The sequence below is a fragment of the Vidua macroura genome, chromosome 18 (genome assembly GCF_024509145.1).
Source record: "Vidua macroura isolate BioBank_ID:100142 chromosome 18, ASM2450914v1, whole genome shotgun sequence".
Lineage (NCBI taxonomy): Eukaryota > Metazoa > Chordata > Aves > Passeriformes > Viduidae > Vidua > Vidua macroura.
This window is the reverse complement of record NC_071588.1, coordinates 11,809,397-11,828,694: the sequence shown is the minus strand read 5'-3', so window position 1 is coordinate 11,828,694 and position 19,298 is coordinate 11,809,397. Positions and strand designations below refer to the sequence as shown.

Genomic DNA, 19,298 nt, shown 5'->3' with positions numbered 1-19,298 from the left:
TTAATATGTAACCTAAATGTACCCTCTTTCAGTTTAAAGGCGTTCCCTCTCATCCTATCCAGAAGATTTTCCCTGCAGCTGAAACATCCCATAAGCTGAGCAGCCTGGGGGGTGCAGTTGGAGGTTTAACAGCAGGAACCACTGCCTGACATCTGGCTGTTGATGCACAGACAGCCCCAGCGTGGGGTGAGTAGTGGGATGTGGTCTCCAGGCAGGTGGCAGAAGTGCCTGCTCTGTGTACAGATATGTCCAAATGAGATGCAGAAGTATCCATAGCTTTTTAAAAATGTAGGGTGTAAGTGCAAGCTGTAGCCCAGTTTAACAAATCCTTCCTCTGCAGCTGTAGCCCAGTTTAACAAATCCTTCCTCTTCCTTCCTTTGTTTTTCCTACTGCTAAAAAACAACCAAACAAATCAACTTCTGCAGAGTCAAGAATTCAAATGCATTTGTATAAGAACAGTTGTAACTAGGAGTGTTTTAAGCTTTCCACAGGGGAAGCTTTTTAACACAGGTTATAAATAATAGGGGAATTTTCTGACTAGCAAGAAGAAATTCAGGAACGTAAGAACAACTGCTGCACCATGAACTGTTAGATGCAGCCCAGCAGCAGCCACTCAGACCTGTATTAGAAAGCAGGGTTGTCCAACAGGCACTTCCCAGAAATTGTTCCCTTCCAATTTTGGACTAACTGTAGTGACTGTAAGATTCCAATAAGCTTATTTTGCTGTGCAGTAATTTTCTTTATTTCCCAGGTCACACCTAGCCAAGAAAGAACTTAGCTAGTCCCAATTCCAAAGGCAGCCTGACAGTGAGGAACACCAGAAGTGGAATTACAAGAAGTGGAAAAGTGAAAGCCTTAGTTCGGCAATAAGAGGACAAAGGCTTGGCCCCAAACTGGTCTCTTGAGGGAACAAGAGGGAACACAGTGACTAGAGGTCATTTACAATCACTGCCTTTGCTGCACCTAAAGCAGCACCACCAGCAAGAGCTCAGGAAAAGGAGCCAGAGCACACCCACAGCACATTTGGTAATAGCCACTCATTTGGATCAAATTATATAAGCAAATATGTATGTCGAAGTCATGACTCTGATTTACATCATCTAGCTATCACTTTATTCTGTGAAACTGGGCTCTCCTCAACTCCAGACACTTCTAGGAAAGAGGTTGCATGATGCCTAAAACTTCAGACTTTCATTTTCTCTTCTGTATTTTAAAATTCTTACAAACTGACAGGAAGTTTCAACAAGCCAAATTGATGAGCTAACTTACTGCCACTTGTGTATCAAGGATTTCAAAAACAGCAGTAGAGCATGACAACCCCCTGGATCATTCTGTTTTGATCTTGGGCTAAGTTTATGTGATGTGATGTATTGGTCTGTGCCGGTAGGTGAACACCAAATCCCCTCATGCAGGTACAAACACTCTCTGCTGCTCCACATCAGACAGGGATTTCTGAGAGGTCCTTAAAAGTCTGGTTAATAGTAACTTACCTTTAAACAAGAGTAGCTGCAGTGTGCCCTTTTTTAGAAATTTAATTTCCCCAAACTCTGATATTTCACACCTGCAGTACAACAGCATAAAAAGCAAAGTGGAGAAAAACAAGCTTGTTTTGGATATGTAACTATTATTGCTTACTCGTGATTTCATCAAAGCAGTGAAGAAAAAACAAAAGTCTCAGAAGAGCTTCTTTCACACAGACTCTCACCATCTGTTTTTGCAGCAACTGTGCAGGCAAGGAAAATGTGTGACTCCATATTTATTTATTTTAGTTGTGCTCAGAGTTTTACAGGTAGCATCTTCCCTTTAGACCTTCTCAACAGAAATATAAAAAAGTTTGAAGCCATTTCCCCATTTCCCCACTCATCTCCAAAAATCAACTGGGTGAAATGCAGAAACATCTTTTGTTAACAGAGTGGTGAGTTTGGCTTATCCCAGTCTAGAGCTGGGCTTCCTGCTATGGCACAGACCTATTAGTTTGTAACTTAGAAAACCCAGTCCCAGAGTCCTGTAATTCCCACCTACTCAACAAGAAACAAATATCTTTAGCAGTGACAGGGACATTCCCAGTAGCTGACACCGTGCAGGGGAAACGCTTCCTGCAGCTTGAGTGAGCTGGACCTTCTGCAGAAACTGGGCACCCAATCTGTTTTCATGGGAGAGGAGGCAGGGAACAAACTCTTCAAGGCAGAACAGACTCTTCAAGTAAGTACTGCACGTCCTGGTGGACGCGCCTGTCTTAGCAGACGGCTGTGGCATGAGGCACTTCGGTCATGGCTGTAGAGAACTCTCCCGGTTCCATCAACAGAATCACAGGTAAATGTGTTCTCTTTCCTGTGAGAAGAAGTCCCTGAGTTGCAGATCTAAAGGATCTTCCCCCGAAACACACCTTGGTGTCACTAGAGCGCTGGAAGAAGGAGCTGCGCCGGGTCAGTAGCCTGCAGGGAAGCCCCCTTTGCGCGAGTCGGAGGCGGCGGCCCACCCGCGCTCCGTTCTGAGGATGGCCTGCACCACCGCGCCGCCGCTCACCCGCGCCGTGTCGTGCCTCCTCTTCCTCAGCTGCTGCTCGATGCCCTGCAATGCACAGCTGAGTGAGCACACAGGGAAACGGCACCTGCTGCAGCCTGCGCCCTGCATCCCCCACAACCAGCCAGGCGTTCAGGGCCTGCGGCACACAGGGCTACGTGTTGTTCCTCCTCTTCCCTTTGCCTTCTGGGATGCCCTACTTTTGAAGAAGTGGAATTCAGAATTTGATATTTGTGGTGCTCAGTGTGGGTTACCAATACTATTCTTGGTCACAAATATTCACACACTAACAGCCAGAACGGATGGATCCTGTTTGGCAGTGGTGGAAAACACAGGAAAACACAGAAAACGCAGAGAGCAGGGCATCCTCCCCAGTGCTGGAAAATATCTCAGCTGTTACCTTCATAAGAAGTTTATTAACAGAGGAGCTTCTACAGAGTTTGATAAGAAAACTGCATTATGTACGACTGTTTTCCCAAATAGCGGCACAGAGATATGAGATAGTTACAAAGAGGCAGATACAGAGGCATGAGATATGTACAAAGCCTGTGCCTGCCTCAGGCCTCTGGGGATGTGTCAGGGTGAATGAAATTGCCAGCTCAGGTAAGTGGTCTGGAGAGCAAAGCAAACCTTGCCATCAGCTCCCCAACTGACTGTGCTGACATCTCTACTGTGAATATATTTTCAAGTCTGTTCCAAGGTCCCTTTGGGCATCCCTCCTTGCTAGCTCTGGGCCAGGCCTTCCAGATTCATCATGAGGTTACACGACAGGACAAGAATTCCCTGAGACTGACTGGATTTAGACTGCTGGATGGTCTGGGCCCTGGTGTGGTTTGCTGTTTTGCAAGTCCTTTGTGCCAAACATCACTGCAAGCAGATGCTCAGTTTCAGACACAAGTCACTCTTCAATGCACTGCTTCACACCTGTGTGACTGAGACTAAAGGTACACTTTGAGCAGCTTATTGTTCAACACTAGACTTGTACCAGCTTTGCTACTGCTCACCTAGGAACATTTGGCCAAACCTGATGATTTTCCACAGTGCTTGCCTTCCCAGCACTAGGAGCTCAGCTCATACAAGTTCATGTATGGCTCTAGTGAGACCAACCTCCTCTATTTGCTGCTCAAGCTCCGTGATATTGGGAAACAGCTGATCGTGAATTCTGGGCTCCTCCACTGCTTTCTTCACATCGTAACCAAACCAGATGGAATTCATGATTGTCTGTGAGAAGCAAAAAGCCTTAATGTTAATTACTGGTGTTCAGAGAAGTCTGACCCTTGGAGCCACACAAGCAGAGGTGCCTCAAGGATGTTCACCAGAGCACACAAAAGGCACCATTTCTGGGTTACATGGCTTTCAGTGGTTCTTATCTTGGCTAAGCAAAACACAGGCACGTTGCAGCTTGTATATGCTTAGGAGGATTCCCACACAAAGAAACCATGAGTGACTAAAATTAACACAGCAAAAGGATTAGATCCCTAAGCTATGGTGGCTGGATTTATGCTGCTGTAACTAAGCACACAACAGTCACCTCAGCAAACACACCTACAGCTTCCTGCTATTGTACAACCAGTTCCCTTAGGCCTGGCTCATCTCTACATGATTGAACTGCAGGCTGGAGCTGCTGGGAAGTGAGAACACTCTCAGAGTCCAGGGCTTAGGAAATTGTTTGTAGTGGTTTTTATGGACTTCTCCTCTACCTTAGCCAAAAAGCCAGATCTAGCCTGGTGCTGCTGGCGCAGGGGACAGTCACTGCTGCAGTCACTCTTGGGTGGTTTGAGCGGCTGCCACAGCAGCTCACAGAGGCCCTACCTCTCAGGCATGACACCATGCCTGAGCTGAGTTCTTATTTAGCTTCTCTGTGTGACTTTGATCCAAAATTTGGGATGTTGGATGGGAATGGCTCTAAACTAGGTAAATAGGCTCATGGAGACACAGAGAACAGAACTCAAAGCAAATCTTGTGCAAGTGGTAAGAAAAATTTGCCAGAGAAAATGTCACTAAAGGAGGCAATTTAATAGCAGACCTTTTGTAGCCCTGGTAGGAGTTGGTGTTGGAAGTCTGGCCCTCAGAATGCCAGGCAGGAACCTCCTTTTCAAGTCCCTGGCCCCCAGCAGAGAGCCACAGCCATGATCCTGTCACAGGTGCAGACAGGGGTGCCCCCAGATGCTGTCTCTCCCATTTTGCCTCATGCTGTCCCCATTTGCCCACACCATCACGTACCAGTGCTGTTGCTGTAGTTATTTTTGTTCCTCCAGAAGCACCAACCACCATCCTCACCTGTTTCATTTTATCCACCAAAATGGAGGGGCACATAGAGGACATTGGCTGTTTACCTGTTGGGGACACAGAGGCAACACAGAGGCTCAGCTTTCTACCTGCAGCTCACAAACTTCCAGCTCTTGCTCAATGTCTAAGCCCAGAGCCTCAGTATCCACCTTCCTGACTCAGCTCGTGTCCTGCTCAGTCCTTGGGGATCCCACCATCCCCTGCACTCATCCCCATCTTGACTCTCTCCCACTCCTGTCCCCTCAGGTCCCAGGCCTGTGTCCCATGGCACAGATGCTGCAGTGTGAGCATGCACAAGGCAGCCAAACAACTGAGTCAGGAAGGTAGTTTACAGCTACCTGGTGTCATTCAGTGACATACCTGGAGCTATGAAATTTGCTGGAGAAGGAGGGATCCCAAATCCATTGATTATGTAAGGTGAGCTGAAGTCATCCATTTCATCATTAAATATGATTCCACTCACATTGGATCGTACATCAGAGCCAAAGCTGGAGAAAACAAATTGTCAAAGTCAGGTCAAAACCACAGCAAACTAGGCGGAGATTCAGCTGAATTTACTGCAATGTGAAACCTGGGATTTGACTGGAGTAACGCTCCACTCCCTCCCATTGTAAAGGACTTTCTGTCACCCCTAGGGGGAAAGAAGTCGTTAATACCGTGAGTACACAGCTACACACAGAGGAAAGGCACCCCGGAGCCCTTCTACAGCTCCCCTGAGAGGACCCCATGGGGAAAACCAGCACAGCACCTCAGTACAACTACTGCCCCTTCCAGGTGGGCAGTACTGCACTCCATTCGAGGCAGCACAGCTCAAAGGTGTGGGAATGACTGGGGGTTTGCTTAGATGTGTCGAGCTGGAGACATTTTCTATGGATAAAAATAAGCTTCACGCCCTGGCTCCAGGCCATATGTGTGAACACAGCTCTTTCTGACAGCACTCACAGCCAAACACTGCGCTTCCAGGCCAGCTGTATTAGCTCAAATTCCTTCCAAGAGCCTGGGAAATCAGAACCAGCAGCAATAGCTCTGCTTATGAGAAGATCCAGATGCAGTGAATATTGCAGTGGAATTCAACATGAGAGAGGACACATCTTGTCCTCTGACACAAGCATGAGGCCTCAGTGTGTTGAGCACTGACCTGCAAGCTCAGCAGAAGTGCCATCAACCAGCACTACTGACCCCTACCCCGCCCCAGAGGTGACAGCTGAGTGGTGTTTGATACCAACCCCAGAACCAGCACTAGGAAGACGGCAAAGGCCTACAGGGAAGGAATGTCTGAGCTCATACTATTGGTTGATGGTGCTGGTGGCGGACACAGCACTGCCATCATCAGCCACAATGGAGACGTGGGATGTACCGGCATTGTCTCCAGTGTAGTACACGGGCTCATAGTAGTCAACTGGGTGGGAGGTGTTGTCTGTGATTTTCCTCCGGAGACTATCCGCAAAGAACTCGGATGTCATGTTTCTGATTGCCTGTCAGAGAAACCCAGTGCAGTTACTCAGCAGATTGAGACACGTACTCATGATATCCAATACTTCAGACCACAGAACAGTGGTAAATCCCAGCAGTGAGGCTACAGTTTTCCCACAGGGGTCTTCCTTCGTGGAAGATGGACACTGTAGCAAAAGATCATTTTAAGGTGTCACAGAAGCAGCTGTTAAAGTCATCCCTTTGTGCAGAAGTCGATCAGCATCCATTATTGCAGTGCTATTTAAAGCTGCTTCCACACTGCTGTGAGGCAAGCAGGGCTACACTTGCTTCAGGGACAAGAGGAATGGGATCAGACAGAGCACAAGGACAAAGCAAGGTCTGACCAGAGCTCTGTAAGTTGAAAATTTGTGTTTATCAAGCTGGGCTGGGCTCAGAGTCTGCTGCTTTTGCAGGCACAGAAGTAAAGTACCAAGTGCAAAGCTGGGGCCAGTGTCACCCCTTCCCATCTGCTGCTCCATTTTACTACAGGCAGGACTCTGGTTAGAGAGCCACAAGGATGCTGGGAATACAGTGAATAAGGTTTCAAACACTATAAAACCAGGCAGGGTTAGACCTAAATGTGCTCCAGCTCTCCTAGTGAATTGAGGAGTTTGCTTTTCCTTACAGCAGGAAGGTTGCCTCCATTTATAGCCCTCAGAGCTCAGCCATGAGCCACTTTTTGACACAGAGCTGTTTCAGTGCCTGTCAACAGTAAGTGGCACAGAGCATGCCTGACAAAGTGGAGTCAACCAAAAACTTTAAGCCACGTTCCAGTCAACTTTGGTGTTGTAGAAAGAAAAGACTTTTGCCAGGTACCTCTGTAATGTTGACAAATTTTGGGTCTCCCAGCAAAGTCCTCTTGGCGTAGGCGAAGCGAAAGGCCTCCACGATGCGGTGGTAGGTCAGACCTTTCTCCTCCACGGTTTTGATGCTGGCAGCAGAGAAATTATATCCTGGCAACAGAGGACAAACAACTGTGAACACAGGGTCAATGGATTGCTAATGCACCAGTGTCAAATGTATAACCTTGAAGCACAGTCTCTACAGAGATGCAGTCACTGGAATGTTCTAATCTCCACAGGGAAAACTCAGGAGCTCTGGTGGTTTTGAGCACTGTGGGAGTCACCAGCAGAATTTGTACTTGCAGAGGTGTTTTCCAAAGAAGCCTCAAGTACATGTTAGGTTCCACCCATACAAGTATCAGGGAAGCTCCCCCATCAGGAAAATATTTTTCCTCTTGCCCCTGTATTTCAAGTAGGAAGGCAACATCCCTGAGTTTACAGCAGAAGAGGAATGTTTCTGCATCTCTGATCTCTCCTGGGCTCTCAGACTTCTCACCTGCTGGAGGGCTATGAGGGAGGCTTTGCTCCCCCAAAAAAGATGATGTCTTTGGAGCTCTCCCAGCTCCTGCTGCCTGTGGGGCACTGCTCTGTGGCACTCTCACCTTTCAATATGTTGAAAATGAGGGCCAGAACTGGGCCACTTAGGGGGGCACTGGGTGTGTAGAGGGTGAACTCCCCGAGTTTGATCTGTATGGGGTCCTCGATCACTGTGGCATTGTAGTTCCGCAGGTCTTCCAATGTGACAATTCCCCCTGGAAAGAGAAGGAAACTAGAAATGTGGGTTTATGTGATTGCTGGTGGGAAGAGGAGGTCATATTCCATCACCATGAATCACAGCAAGGATTGGAGGGAACATGGACAAATCCAAAAATAGCAAGGTGAAGAAAGCAAAGATGTGTGATTTACTCCTTGATAGATCCATCTCAGGCTCAGCTAGTCTAAGCACGAAGTTAGGCTGATATACAGCAGCCACAACTCTGGTGATCCATCTTTTTTTACAAAGGACACCAGCAGTGTCAGGCTACAAAATGTCCTTAAGAATTCTGTTTACAGGAGGAAGATGCAGTTTTGAGTGAAGATGCTTTGTGGTACCCCACAGGTGGAATAATTTGAGTGTTCCATCACCTTTCTTATCTGAAGGGGGAAGAGAGAAAATAATTATCCACCATAAATAAAGCCAGTAAATTACTCACAGGAAGTTCACCAAGCTAGCCAGTGCCAGCTGGTGAGGATAGGATGCTGCCACCATCTAGTGGTACCGAGAGATCAAACAGCTCAGAGTTCACAGGACCACCGCGTATGTAACATTTTAGGTACAAAGTCGCTGGATTCAGGCTCTGTGAACAGCCTGTATCTACTCAGCTACAGCCAGAACTGCACAGACTTGGGAGGCTCTGTGGTACTCTCCATTTCTACTTTCAAATACATCTGTTAAAGTGCTTCTTTTAGGTGTCCTGTTGCCACAGATCTCAGAGGCAGCATTTCAGGGTTGACCCTTCCCAAGGCTTCTGCAGGTCACTGGCTCCTCCCTGGGCTCTGAGCAGTGTAGTCACTCCTACTGCTTAGGACAGATGTCCTGGTTCTCACCTGCGTTGTGGATGTCAGCAATGATCTGCTTTGCCAGGCTTCCTGTGTAAAAGGCATCTGCTCCTTCATTGGCTATAGTGTCATAGGTGTTGGCTAGTTTGGGCATCTTGATGGTTTCACCCTCTTGCAGAATTTTCCCTCCTTTGCAGAACACTTCGCTAGCAGAGAAAGGAGATGGAGAAGATCAGATCTGAGAGACAAGTTCAAAACTATGTGTGTCTGTGCAGCTGAACCAGCATGAGTGTTCATGCTAGGTGCTTCTTGGAGAGAAGAGAAAGTGCCTGAGCCATGGCCCAGGGGTTCTCATATCTTGGCACTGGGACACAAAATTGAACAGTGTTTTCTGACCTGCAATTCCACATGCTCAGTGTGCTCAATGGAGCCTGCAGCAGGGATTTTCACCTCAGCACCCCCCTCCCTGGGCACCTGAGGGGCCAACAAGTGCCTCAAGATGCACAGGAGGGGCCACAGTCCTTGAACTCAGCAGTGCAGTTCAGAGCACAGTCTATTAAACTATGAGGTTCAAAGTTTCCAGCAAATCCAGAAGTGTTTCAGTCCCTGATTGTTAGATCACTTTAAGGCAGATAGTTTCCTCTCTAGCTCCCTCATGATGGATCATGATTGTGCTGCTGTGGACCAGATGGGGAAGGACAGCAGATAGGCCAGGGTGTACATTACCAATTGGATAGGAAACAAACCTGCAGCTGGCAGAAATTTTAAGGAAAATAGAGAATTAAGCATGATCTCCAGCAGGGCTGGACATAAACACTAAGGGTTTGACTGTAAGAAGTGGAGGAGTATTTAAAATCCTTCATGCTCCAAGTCTCTGCCAGAAGTGGATGATCAGAGGCACTGCTTGAGGAAGGCTGATTGTCAAGTAAGAGGTGATCTAAATTCTCACTGCCTGACAGCAGATGAGATGTTCAAGGAGACTCTGCAATTACTCCAAATGCAGGTAAGATCAGCTTGGTGCACTTACAGCATGAGGAAAAGCAGGGATTCAGAAAATACATTGCCATTGGGCAGACTGATCCCAGCACGTACTCTAATACCATCTTGCTCAGACAAATGGACTTCAGGAGTAGAATTTCTCCCCCTTTAAAGGTCAGGACTGAATGTTCCCCATGATTTAGCACCTTTAGGCATCTGCAGTGACACCAGCAGGCACAGTGAGTGTGGTTACTGCAGGGGATGCACGCTCCTCATGGACACTGCATTGCACAAACACAGGGACTTTGCAGATTGGATGCAGCCACCCCAAATTTCTCTGCATAGAACAGCAACTGCTCTACCTACCACAGCAATGGATTGCTTTCGATTGCCTCCTCTTTTGATTTGATGGCTGCAGCAAGGCCTTTCCCAACAGGGAATCCTTCTCTTGCCATCTTGATACTGGGCAGAAACAGGTCTTTCCATGCCAGTTTGCCATGACGTTTGTGAGCCAGCTCATAGCCACGGATTTCTCCTGGAACAGCAATTGACAGTCCTCCTGGAGCAGAAAAGGAATGTGTTAAGTCTCCTACAGCAAGAAAAGAAAGTGGTTGATGGAATAGGAGGTAGGGCAGGCATCTCTGCCAGCCTGGTTTTAGGTAGGGCTTCTGTGTACTGTGACCAGCTCAGCTTGTGAGAATTAACAGAATCATTTGGTCCAACATTTGTGCCTATGTATTATAAACTGCTGAAACCCCTCTGTCCTCTTGCTGGTAACTCCAGTTTTAGGGTAATTTCCCCTCTGTAGGCTCGGTACCAGAGCAAAGCTGCTCAGAGCACAGAAGCTATCACCACGAGAGGACACAGACTGTGACATACTTGAGCCAAAAACTTTGTTGCAGCATTGTAACTACAACTGGAACAGATTGATTCCACACTGCACAGTGATGCTGCAGTTTGCTCCAATCCTGTTTTCACTTGCATCTCACAGAAGTTCAACACGTTGCTCAAACCCCCTCCAAGGTGTTGTTCCCTCTTGCTTAGAAAAGTGACCATGAAGATAACTACTTAGTATTTCTTTCTATTTCTTATTAGAAAATACTCTTCTGAAAGGAAACTTCTCTGGAGTTGAAGCCACCACAACAAATAATTTAGGGAGGACACCTGAACTGACAAAATCCAAGGTGATCCACACAAAGATTTATTCAAAGAGGTGGAAAGGAAAGATGGCACATCTGGAAGAGGTCATACTCAGTGCTTTGCATTCACCTGCTTTTTCATGAAGTGAAAAGCAGAAAGTGGTGGAGTCCCTGACTAGTTTAAAGGGCATTGTGCTTAGCTTCTTTGTCAGGTCAGAATTTGCAAATTGTGTTAAGACAATATTTCCAGGATATTTCTAGGTGAGAAATCCTGTAGGTAGGCAAGAACCTAACCATAAGAAATGTTCTTAATGTAGACGTGCTGGTAGCAGCGAATGCTAGGGCTATGTGGTCCCCCCAAAGCAGTGAAACAGCCTTTGCCATACCTTTCAGAGAAAGCTGTGTGTTGTTCCTAAACATGTCCTCCGATGCTCTTTTTGGAGCCACTTCTCTTGCATTAATGATTTCCACTTTTCCTTTAACGACAGAGCAGGGAAGATGATGTTTAGCTCTGGACGCAGCCCACTGGCATGGTCTCTGCTGGAGGACTCTGATCAACGTGAGCCAGTTTCTTGGCAATTATTTTGAGGACATTCCCCCAGGGGCTGTGAGCATCAGTCGTTTACCTTCTCTCAGGTAGGATAAATCACCTGCCTTAGGTGAAGTTCTCCAACTGTTCCAGCTGTGTGTGGCCCTGTCCCTTACCTGTGCTGTTGTAGATGGTAAAGAAGAGGCCCCCTCCAATGCCCATGCTGTGAGCATTCATGAGTCCCACGCAAAGCAGGGCTGCAATCGCGGCATCCACTGCTGATCCTCCTTGCTTGAGGATGTCCCTGTGCAGCAGAAGGAAGGTGGCATGTGACAGTGTCTCAGCTCCCTGTCAGCAGTGCATGCACCACGGCAGAGCAGCTATGACGGATTCTCTGAGGCACATTTGTCCACACCTAGTCTGTGTGTTCCTCAGGAAGTTTTGAGCTTCTGTCACCAGAGAGAACAGACCCTTAATGGTCAGTGTGCAGACCAGATCAGCCCTCATTAGAGACACATCCAAACCAGCTTGAAAACAGCAAGATGTGACAGAGTACACATGGGGACAGACATTCCACACACATTCATTACACTGTCATAAGAAATTAGAGTTTTCTGAGGAGTCTTAAATCTGCAGTACTTGAGACTAGAACTGGAGGATATATCAATAAATGTTTTTTAAAGGAGCTAGAAAGAAAACTCTTTCTCAGTGTTTCTCATTGTTAATGGATCCAAGGAATCCATTAACAAGCTTGCTATATTGTCTGTGAGCAACTTCAGTAAAGTTGATCAAGCATGGTAAAAGCCTTGTGGCTTATTATCTCCTCTTTCTACAGGGAGATTAGGGATTGGTTATCCATGGTGGGTAACTGCAAGGATTGCACCTGAACATTGGGGAAGCAACAGTTCTGTCTCATGCAAGAGCTGTCAGAGCTAAGGAGAGGCAGGGCACAGTGAGTGGGTACCTTCCAATGATGGAGCACGGCCCCGCGTCGGTGGCCACGGCCGCCCTCCTGTAGGTGTGTGTGTCCCCTGAGCGCAGCCCAAAGAACAGCCCCAGGAACAGGACCAGCCCCAGCAGGGCTACAGCCACCACTGCCACCACCACACAGCGTGTCTTCATCTTCCTGTGGAAAGAGACAGGATTGTCAGCCCTGCTGCCACCTCCTTTCCTCAAACCAGCAACTATCACCTGGGTAGGAACCTGCCTTACAGCAGGCAGGAAACATCACAGAAACATCCAGATGCATAGGTGAGAAGAAAAATCCAAGGAGCAGAACACAACTGCTGTTAGTCATGGCTGACATCATCTTCAGGATAAAAAATTAAAAAAAAAAAAATTAACTTCACATAATCTGCTTTTAAATGCCACATGTGTGGAGGAGTGTCTGTCTGGAAGGTTGCCAAAGACCAGTGCAAAACACATCTAGGTCATTAGGAAGCAATCTTGGATAAACCTGGCACAGCCCAGGGTCAGCACAGCACCCATTCCTACCCGGGCCCTTGGCCAGAGCACCTTCCCGAGGAGCCAGGCACTTCCAGAGGGCCACGGCCAGTGCTCAGGTCTCCATGTGTCCCAGTCCTGCACTCAGCTGCTCTCGGGCTGCACGAGGCTGCAGCTCATCTGAGAGTGAGCACAGAACACCAAGGAGCTCTCCGGGTACACACAGGGATGAGCAGAGAGCTATCGAGGGCATGGAGAGTCACTGCCACCTTGGTGGGACAGGCAGTTCAGCAAACACAGCTTGAACAGCCACTCTTTGACCATTTTCTTTTCTATTACAAGACCATTCCAGCAAAATAGACCTAAATTAATCTTATTGCCTTCAGAGACCACCTTCCCCGTTTGTACTGCAGCTCTGGGTTTTTACCACAACTTCAGCACAACAGCCAAGATGTCCTTTACCTTACCAGAGCATCTGCCATCCTCAGAGAAAAGCCAGTCCATGGAATTGTGGTGAAGAACAGATGCACCAACCCCAGTGTGGATGCCCAGCAGCCCAAGGCAGAGTGAACTCCCCCAGGCAGAGCAGCACTCAGTGCCCTGCAGCAGCCGCACACTCAGGATTAGGCAGCAGTGAGTGTGCCAGCACTGAGCTAACTAGAGGAAACAGGCCAGGCCAGCCAAAGCAAAACTTTTCTTAGAGGGGAGTGATTAGCAAGTAGGGCCCCCTCAGCCTCACCCTCTGCCTTAAACCAGGAGATATGTATTTGCTGTCCAAGCTCTGTACCTGTGAGTCTCAGCCTGAGCACTAAAGATGCCCATCTCCATCCAGGTAAAGCAGCTGTAAATCTACTGTATGTGCTGCTCTGTAAACAAGTGTCAGCTGAGGGTAGTAAAAGTAAATGGATGAAACCTCTTTCCAGGTTCTAGAACTTAATTTACACTCAACCACTTTTAAAAGAGACCAGTGGTGTGTTTGCAGAGCAATGACTGAGCAGGGAAACAGAGAAGCCATTATGTCCCCAACAATAGCTCACACACAGCCTCAGAGTTTAAAGACAGTTTTGTTTGTTGGCAGAGATATTTCAGCTTCAGCACTGGCAGTCTCCTCCAAGCTACACAAGAAATGCCATGGGATCTTTTATCTGTGCCCCAGCTCAGCAGAAGGTACTTTGTTTGGTCTGAAGGCTGCTCTGTGCTGGGCTGTCCTTCAAGCCTGGGCTGACTCAAGCCCCGTAGTGCTGAGTTAACCCATGGGCTCCTGGCTGGGGCTCTGCTGCTCTTCTCCACAGCTGCTTGTCTCACTGCTGGGCCCCTGCAGAGCTTTTCTGCCTCCTCAGGCAAGTTACTCTGACAGCAGGAGAGAAGGGGAAATTTCAGGTACTGCCTCTGCTCTCACCTCCTCTCTGGAATGGGATCACACCTGTGAGCATCCCATAGACCCAGAAGAGCTCCATGCTGTGTCCTGCTGCCTGCTGAGTGCACAGACCTTGGAAAGGGCCCTCCAAACAACTTCATATGACCCAGGCACAGCTCCTGGCCTGTCAGGCATGAGGATAAGACATGCACCACTGGGCAGCAACACACACAGGCTGCCATGCAGAGATACTGACCCTGTGCTGCACCGTGGCACCACCCTGTGCCTCTGTAACTCAAGTGAATGCTCTTAAGGAAGGTGTATCTGTGCAATCTGTCAGACTGATCCTGCCCAGGAAGCAGCAGATGTATGAGCTTGAGACCTGCAGATTTCTCTTCTCCAGCAAGGAGCAGAGAGGATCCTCAGCTGAGGATAATCCTCTCCACCTTTGCTGCCTGCTCAACTCCCAGAAGCTCCTCAGCCCATCCCAGGCCTGACCCTAGAGGGAAGCACAGCCCTCACTGCCTTCCCAGCTGTGGCACAGCAGAACCAAATGTGCATCTGGTTTGATGTACAGAAATCAGGAGAAGGATCAGGAGCCTGCAGATATCCACTGCTAACCCACCTCTCCATACTCCCTGTGCCCTGGGCAGGCACACTGCAGGAACAGCCGAGTTTTTGGACCAATGGTCTGTTTGAACCTTGGCTCTGAGTTGTGTCCCCATTATGATTTATTAATGGGACTGGAGCAGCAGCTGCAGGCCACCACCTGAGCAGGCTCCCCAGCTACTGTCTGCTGAGGCTGGCTTTAACCTCCACATCTCTGCCAAATCCAGCTGTTTGGAAGCCTAACTTCAGTCATAGAGATCTTTGGCAGCAGCAAATGGTCTCCAGGAGACAGGAGCTATAAAGCAATTAAAAGCAATACAATTATTTCTCACTGTTATAAAGGTCCACCAGCCACTCTTAGCCATGGAATTTAAAAAGTAGCCTGATTGCCTTAATTTACATGAGGAGAGGGGGAGGACCAGCAAGCAGCAGAGTTATGCTTGTACAAGCAGCCCCATTGAGCTGTACTCAGATGTGTCACAACATGCACAACCTTATTTAAACATGACACTGGGTTTGAATTAAATGTACCCCAGTGCAACAGGGGGTTGCTAGTTAGTGTCAGGCAGGAGATGCAGGGTCTGACATCTCTGCCAAGGGAGCTGGGGCATTCTGTAGAGATGAGGAATCTGCCATGGTCAGGGAAAGTGCCAGGAGAATTGGAAGAGGAGAAGATGTACTGGCCAGAGAGCAGTGGGGAGAGAATGGTGGGATACCAGAGGATGACAAAGGACTCCAGGCATGATCAGGCACTGGATTGTTCCCAAATGAAGTAGTAAATGAAACACCTACTGACAACACCTAAAATTTTAACCACAAACTTAAACCAAACAGGTTTCTGCTTTAAACTCATCTTGCAAGAGCGTCATACCTCCACACCCGCTCCTGAGAGTTCCCCGTGCTCCCACTCACGGCCCAGTAGCCACCACTGGGCCATTAGCTTTGAGATAACCTCCCCTACTTTCCCCAGGCAACACAAGAAATGCAAGGATAGTTTGACCATCTGGACTCTTGTCACAGGACACAGGCCATGCTCTTGTGGCACATCACAAACTATGATGTTTCATCACGAGATATTTTAATTGAAGTCTTACACAGTCTGCAGCTCCACCAGTGATAAGGGAACTAAAACAGAGGTCCAGCTAAGCCATGAAGAAGCCTAAAGAGGCTTCCAAATTCAGACCTAGCACTGCTCCCACCTGAAGCAGGAGGACAAAGCAGTCCCTGGAGAAACACAGCAACTCCATTCAACTCAGTTAAAAGCCTTCCTCACAGACAGTGCCTCCGTGCTGGTTCCTGTCCAGCAGCCAGCTCTTGGTCAATCCCAGCATTGCAGACTCGTGTGGACACACATCAGCTTGCAGGAGAAAGGCCTCAGTGGGATCACTGGTCCCTGCCTATTGCTGAGGTAATCAACACTGAAAAGAACTGAGCGCTGAGCCTGTGAGTGAAGGAGCTGCTCAGCTGGGCCTCAGGTGCTGCTCAGGAGAGCTCCTGTGACTCAAAGAGAGCTCTTGTGACCACAGTTTGTGACTCCTCCACAGGCACAGGCTTTCCTGCAGCCTAATGGCATGTATTATTCTGCCCAATGTAGATCAAACTCTGAGTTCACTGAGAAAGAGACAATAATTTCCTTTCAAAGCAACTTTTTCCTCAAAAATCCCTCATGTCTCCCTGCATAAATTTTAGCATCAAATCCTACATTTTTTATTTTAAGACACTTCAGCATAAACTACAAAGTGACAAAAAGGCAGAAAGGTAGATTAAATACAGAATTCCCCATTTCCCATGGTTTTCACAGTGATTCCCAGATGAGGACCTCCCAGAAACCCAAAACCCAGAAACTCAATCTCAAAAATGCAAGTTATTTAAGTTTTATAAACCCATTAAAAACATTATTGTTATGGTCACGTCCAATCTAAAGTCAAAACGCTTCATCAAAATAGCTCAGTTCTCCCAACTGTTGCAAAAGATGTTTTCAGGTGCTCTTTTGCCATTAAACTAGAAGTTGTTTATTAGACCTGAACTCATTCAGACTGGTTAGTCTGGTCCCATCATTCTCTTTTGGCAAGTTTTCATCTGCTTCCTAAAAAAGTCCCATTTTCACACTTTCTGTTGAATAAGAAATCCCACACAGCACTTTCACGTTGAAGGGAACGGCTCAATGCAGGTAATTCCTGTTTCTCCCTTACCTCTCAAGAGTATTTGCAAGTTGATCCTGTCCTTTTGCACAGACCTGTGTGTACTGACTTGCTCTGAATGTCCTTTCTCAGGAAGTGAACCCTTTCCTAGGGGAAAAACAACTTCACAGGAGTAGCAGTAAGCACTTATCTTCCCTTAAAAGCTCTCCAAAACTTGTATTTGGTATTTGTACTGCTCTGCTCACAGAGATGAACCCTTTGAAACTCATTATGTTTGAATTCACAGTACCAGAGGAATGCAGAAGTAATCATTGACTAGGTGAAGAGTCAAGAACCCATACCTCTTAAAATGCATGTTTTAGGATCCACAAAGATTGTTTATCAACAGCAGAACCATTCTGTGTTCTTGGATTTGGTTACTATGTGGTACAAATATTTTTCCTCACCTCATTGCTAGCTCTGAAATTCTGATTAATCAACTGAGCAAATACAATGGACTCAAGCTGCACCAGGGAAGGTTTAGATTGGATGTTAGGAAAAAATTCTTCACTGAAATGGTGGTCTGGCTACCTCAGAAAGTTGTGGAGCAACTACCTCTGTAGGGATTTAAAAAACATGTAGATATGGCACTTGGGGACATGGTTTGGTGGTGATTTTGGCAGTGCTGGGTTAATGGTTGGACTCGATCTTAAAGGCCTTTTCCAACTTAAATGGTTCTGTGATTCTAAACACATGGTGTCTCCACATGGCCAGGTACCTTCACACCACCCTTGCCTACACCCTTATGTTCACAGAGAGACTGGATTTTGTGTCTGTCCCTTCAGCTTAAACCCAGACACTGCCAGACTGAGCTGTGATTACACTTGGTGGCAATCACCTGTCTGCCAAGGGTGGGCAGCTGCTGGCAGTGCCAGGGCACCTGATCAGCTCCCACACCTGCCCCTCAATGTGGCAATCACAGCCACACCACCTTCAACTGGCATCAGATTAATACCCCAGCTGCAGTGAGAAGATGTAATGCCTGTTCTGCTTGGCCTGCTGCCACAGCAGCACCCTCTGGCAGGCAGGATGGCAGAGCAGGAAGGCAGGGATGAAGAAACCTGCCCTCCATCACTAAATCTCACTGAGGATTTTAAGTAACAATCCTTCATGTCTGCTTGTGCCAAGTCTGGAAGCACAGTTGCAGCTCCAAGGTTGCAGCTCACCTGCTGTTGTAGTGTAGCACAAAACCCAGCAGAACCCAGACTGAGGTAAGGAGCTGTACAAACTGTCCTTGGACTTTATGGACTCAGCTACTAAAACTTAGGCCACTGTGTCTGTCCATGGCTTGCCAGAAATCCCAGACCCTCCCTTGAACATGAGCTCAATGCCCATCCAGAAATGCTGAATGCCCATCAGAATGTAACACAAGTGAATCACAGCTTGCCTGAAACTTGGGCACAGTGAGCATCCAAGCCCACATGTCTTAAGCCTGACTTTTAGGCAGGCTCTCTGCAAACACAGGATGAAGCAAAGTCTGCCTGGATGCCAGTCAGCACCGTTAGATGCTGTCTCTGTATTACAGGGGTCAGTCAAGAGGTTAATGCCTCAACTCCAAACCAGCCCAGGCCCCCTGCCCCACTCCAACCTTTGATACACCACATCTCCACTTGCTGCAGAAGGACAGTAGCTGTGCTACACTGACTCATTAACAAAGTTTGGCCAAGTTCCAAGATTAAAAGCTTTAGGGTGATATTTTCCCTGCCTAAAAATACATCTTCTTTTCTATAATAGCCACAAAATGGAGTTCTGTTTAACATTTACATGTGGAAAAATCAGTGCTATAAAACATGAGCATTTTAGCCCTGAGATATTTGGAAGGAATATAGCCTGTGCCTATTTTCCAAAAGATGACTTTCAAATACCCTTTTCAAGACATTGTATGAAGAGCACAGGCCCCTTCAGTTATATTGCTATTGTCCAAGAGGTCTTGAGCAAAGAATGGAAGCTTTCTGGAAAGTAGATATTGGCACAGAAAGTACTCTGTAGGCTCAGAAGGATTTGACGTATCTGCTGCTCCTACTGGCCAGTCTGAACTGCACATTCAGAGTCCAGGCCACGTTCAGCTTTAACACACACCCCTCTCACTGTGTCTAATTTATTGATGTGAGACTCATGATGCTCCACAGAAAAGATTGTGACAGGAGCACACAACTATCCTCTGAAAAAGCAGACAGTGTGGAAAGGTGTCTGGTCTCCGCCCCAAACAAATCAACCTGTCACACCTTTAATATTAACAGGGGAATTTAAGATGCAGTCTACTGAGCAGAACCCTTTTCTTAATTTACTGACCCTGTAGGTGTGATGGTACCAGATTTTATTCTTAATATTTTCATAGTTCTAAAGCTGCTACATCCCTGAAGTGAGTCTAGGTCAGACAAGAGTCTCCCTGATAC

At 47.4% G+C, this 19,298-nt stretch overlaps 1 protein-coding gene across 3 annotated transcripts in view; it reads right to left on the bottom strand.

Moving 5' to 3' along the window:
• Positions 1 to 1,681: 1,681 nt before the first annotated feature.
• The window catches only part of GGT1 (gamma-glutamyltransferase 1), a 30,608-nt gene continuing 12,991 nt past the window's right edge, over positions 1,682 to 19,298 (bottom strand). For 2 of the 3 annotated variants that reach the window (XM_053994219.1, XM_053994221.1), the window contains exons 2-13: positions 12,278 to 12,439; positions 11,490 to 11,617; positions 11,171 to 11,260; positions 10,012 to 10,204; positions 8,716 to 8,873; positions 7,731 to 7,880; positions 7,103 to 7,239; positions 6,101 to 6,288; positions 5,174 to 5,301; positions 4,748 to 4,860; positions 3,632 to 3,745; positions 1,682 to 2,572 (exon numbers count right to left, since the gene is read on the bottom strand). In XM_053994219.1, coding sequence (XP_053850194.1) covers positions 2,429 to 2,572; positions 3,632 to 3,745; positions 4,748 to 4,860; positions 5,174 to 5,301; positions 6,101 to 6,288; positions 7,103 to 7,239; positions 7,731 to 7,880; positions 8,716 to 8,873; positions 10,012 to 10,204; positions 11,171 to 11,260; positions 11,490 to 11,617; positions 12,278 to 12,439 — 1,705 coding nt within the window. In that variant the 3' untranslated portion in view covers positions 1,682 to 2,428. Of the gene's footprint in view, positions 2,573 to 3,631; positions 3,746 to 4,747; positions 4,861 to 5,173; positions 5,302 to 6,100; positions 6,289 to 7,102; positions 7,240 to 7,730; positions 7,881 to 8,715; positions 8,874 to 10,011; positions 10,205 to 11,170; positions 11,261 to 11,489; positions 11,618 to 12,277; positions 12,440 to 13,223; positions 13,310 to 19,298 lie in introns of those variants that run through there. The other variant, XM_053994220.1, reaches the window with a different exon arrangement.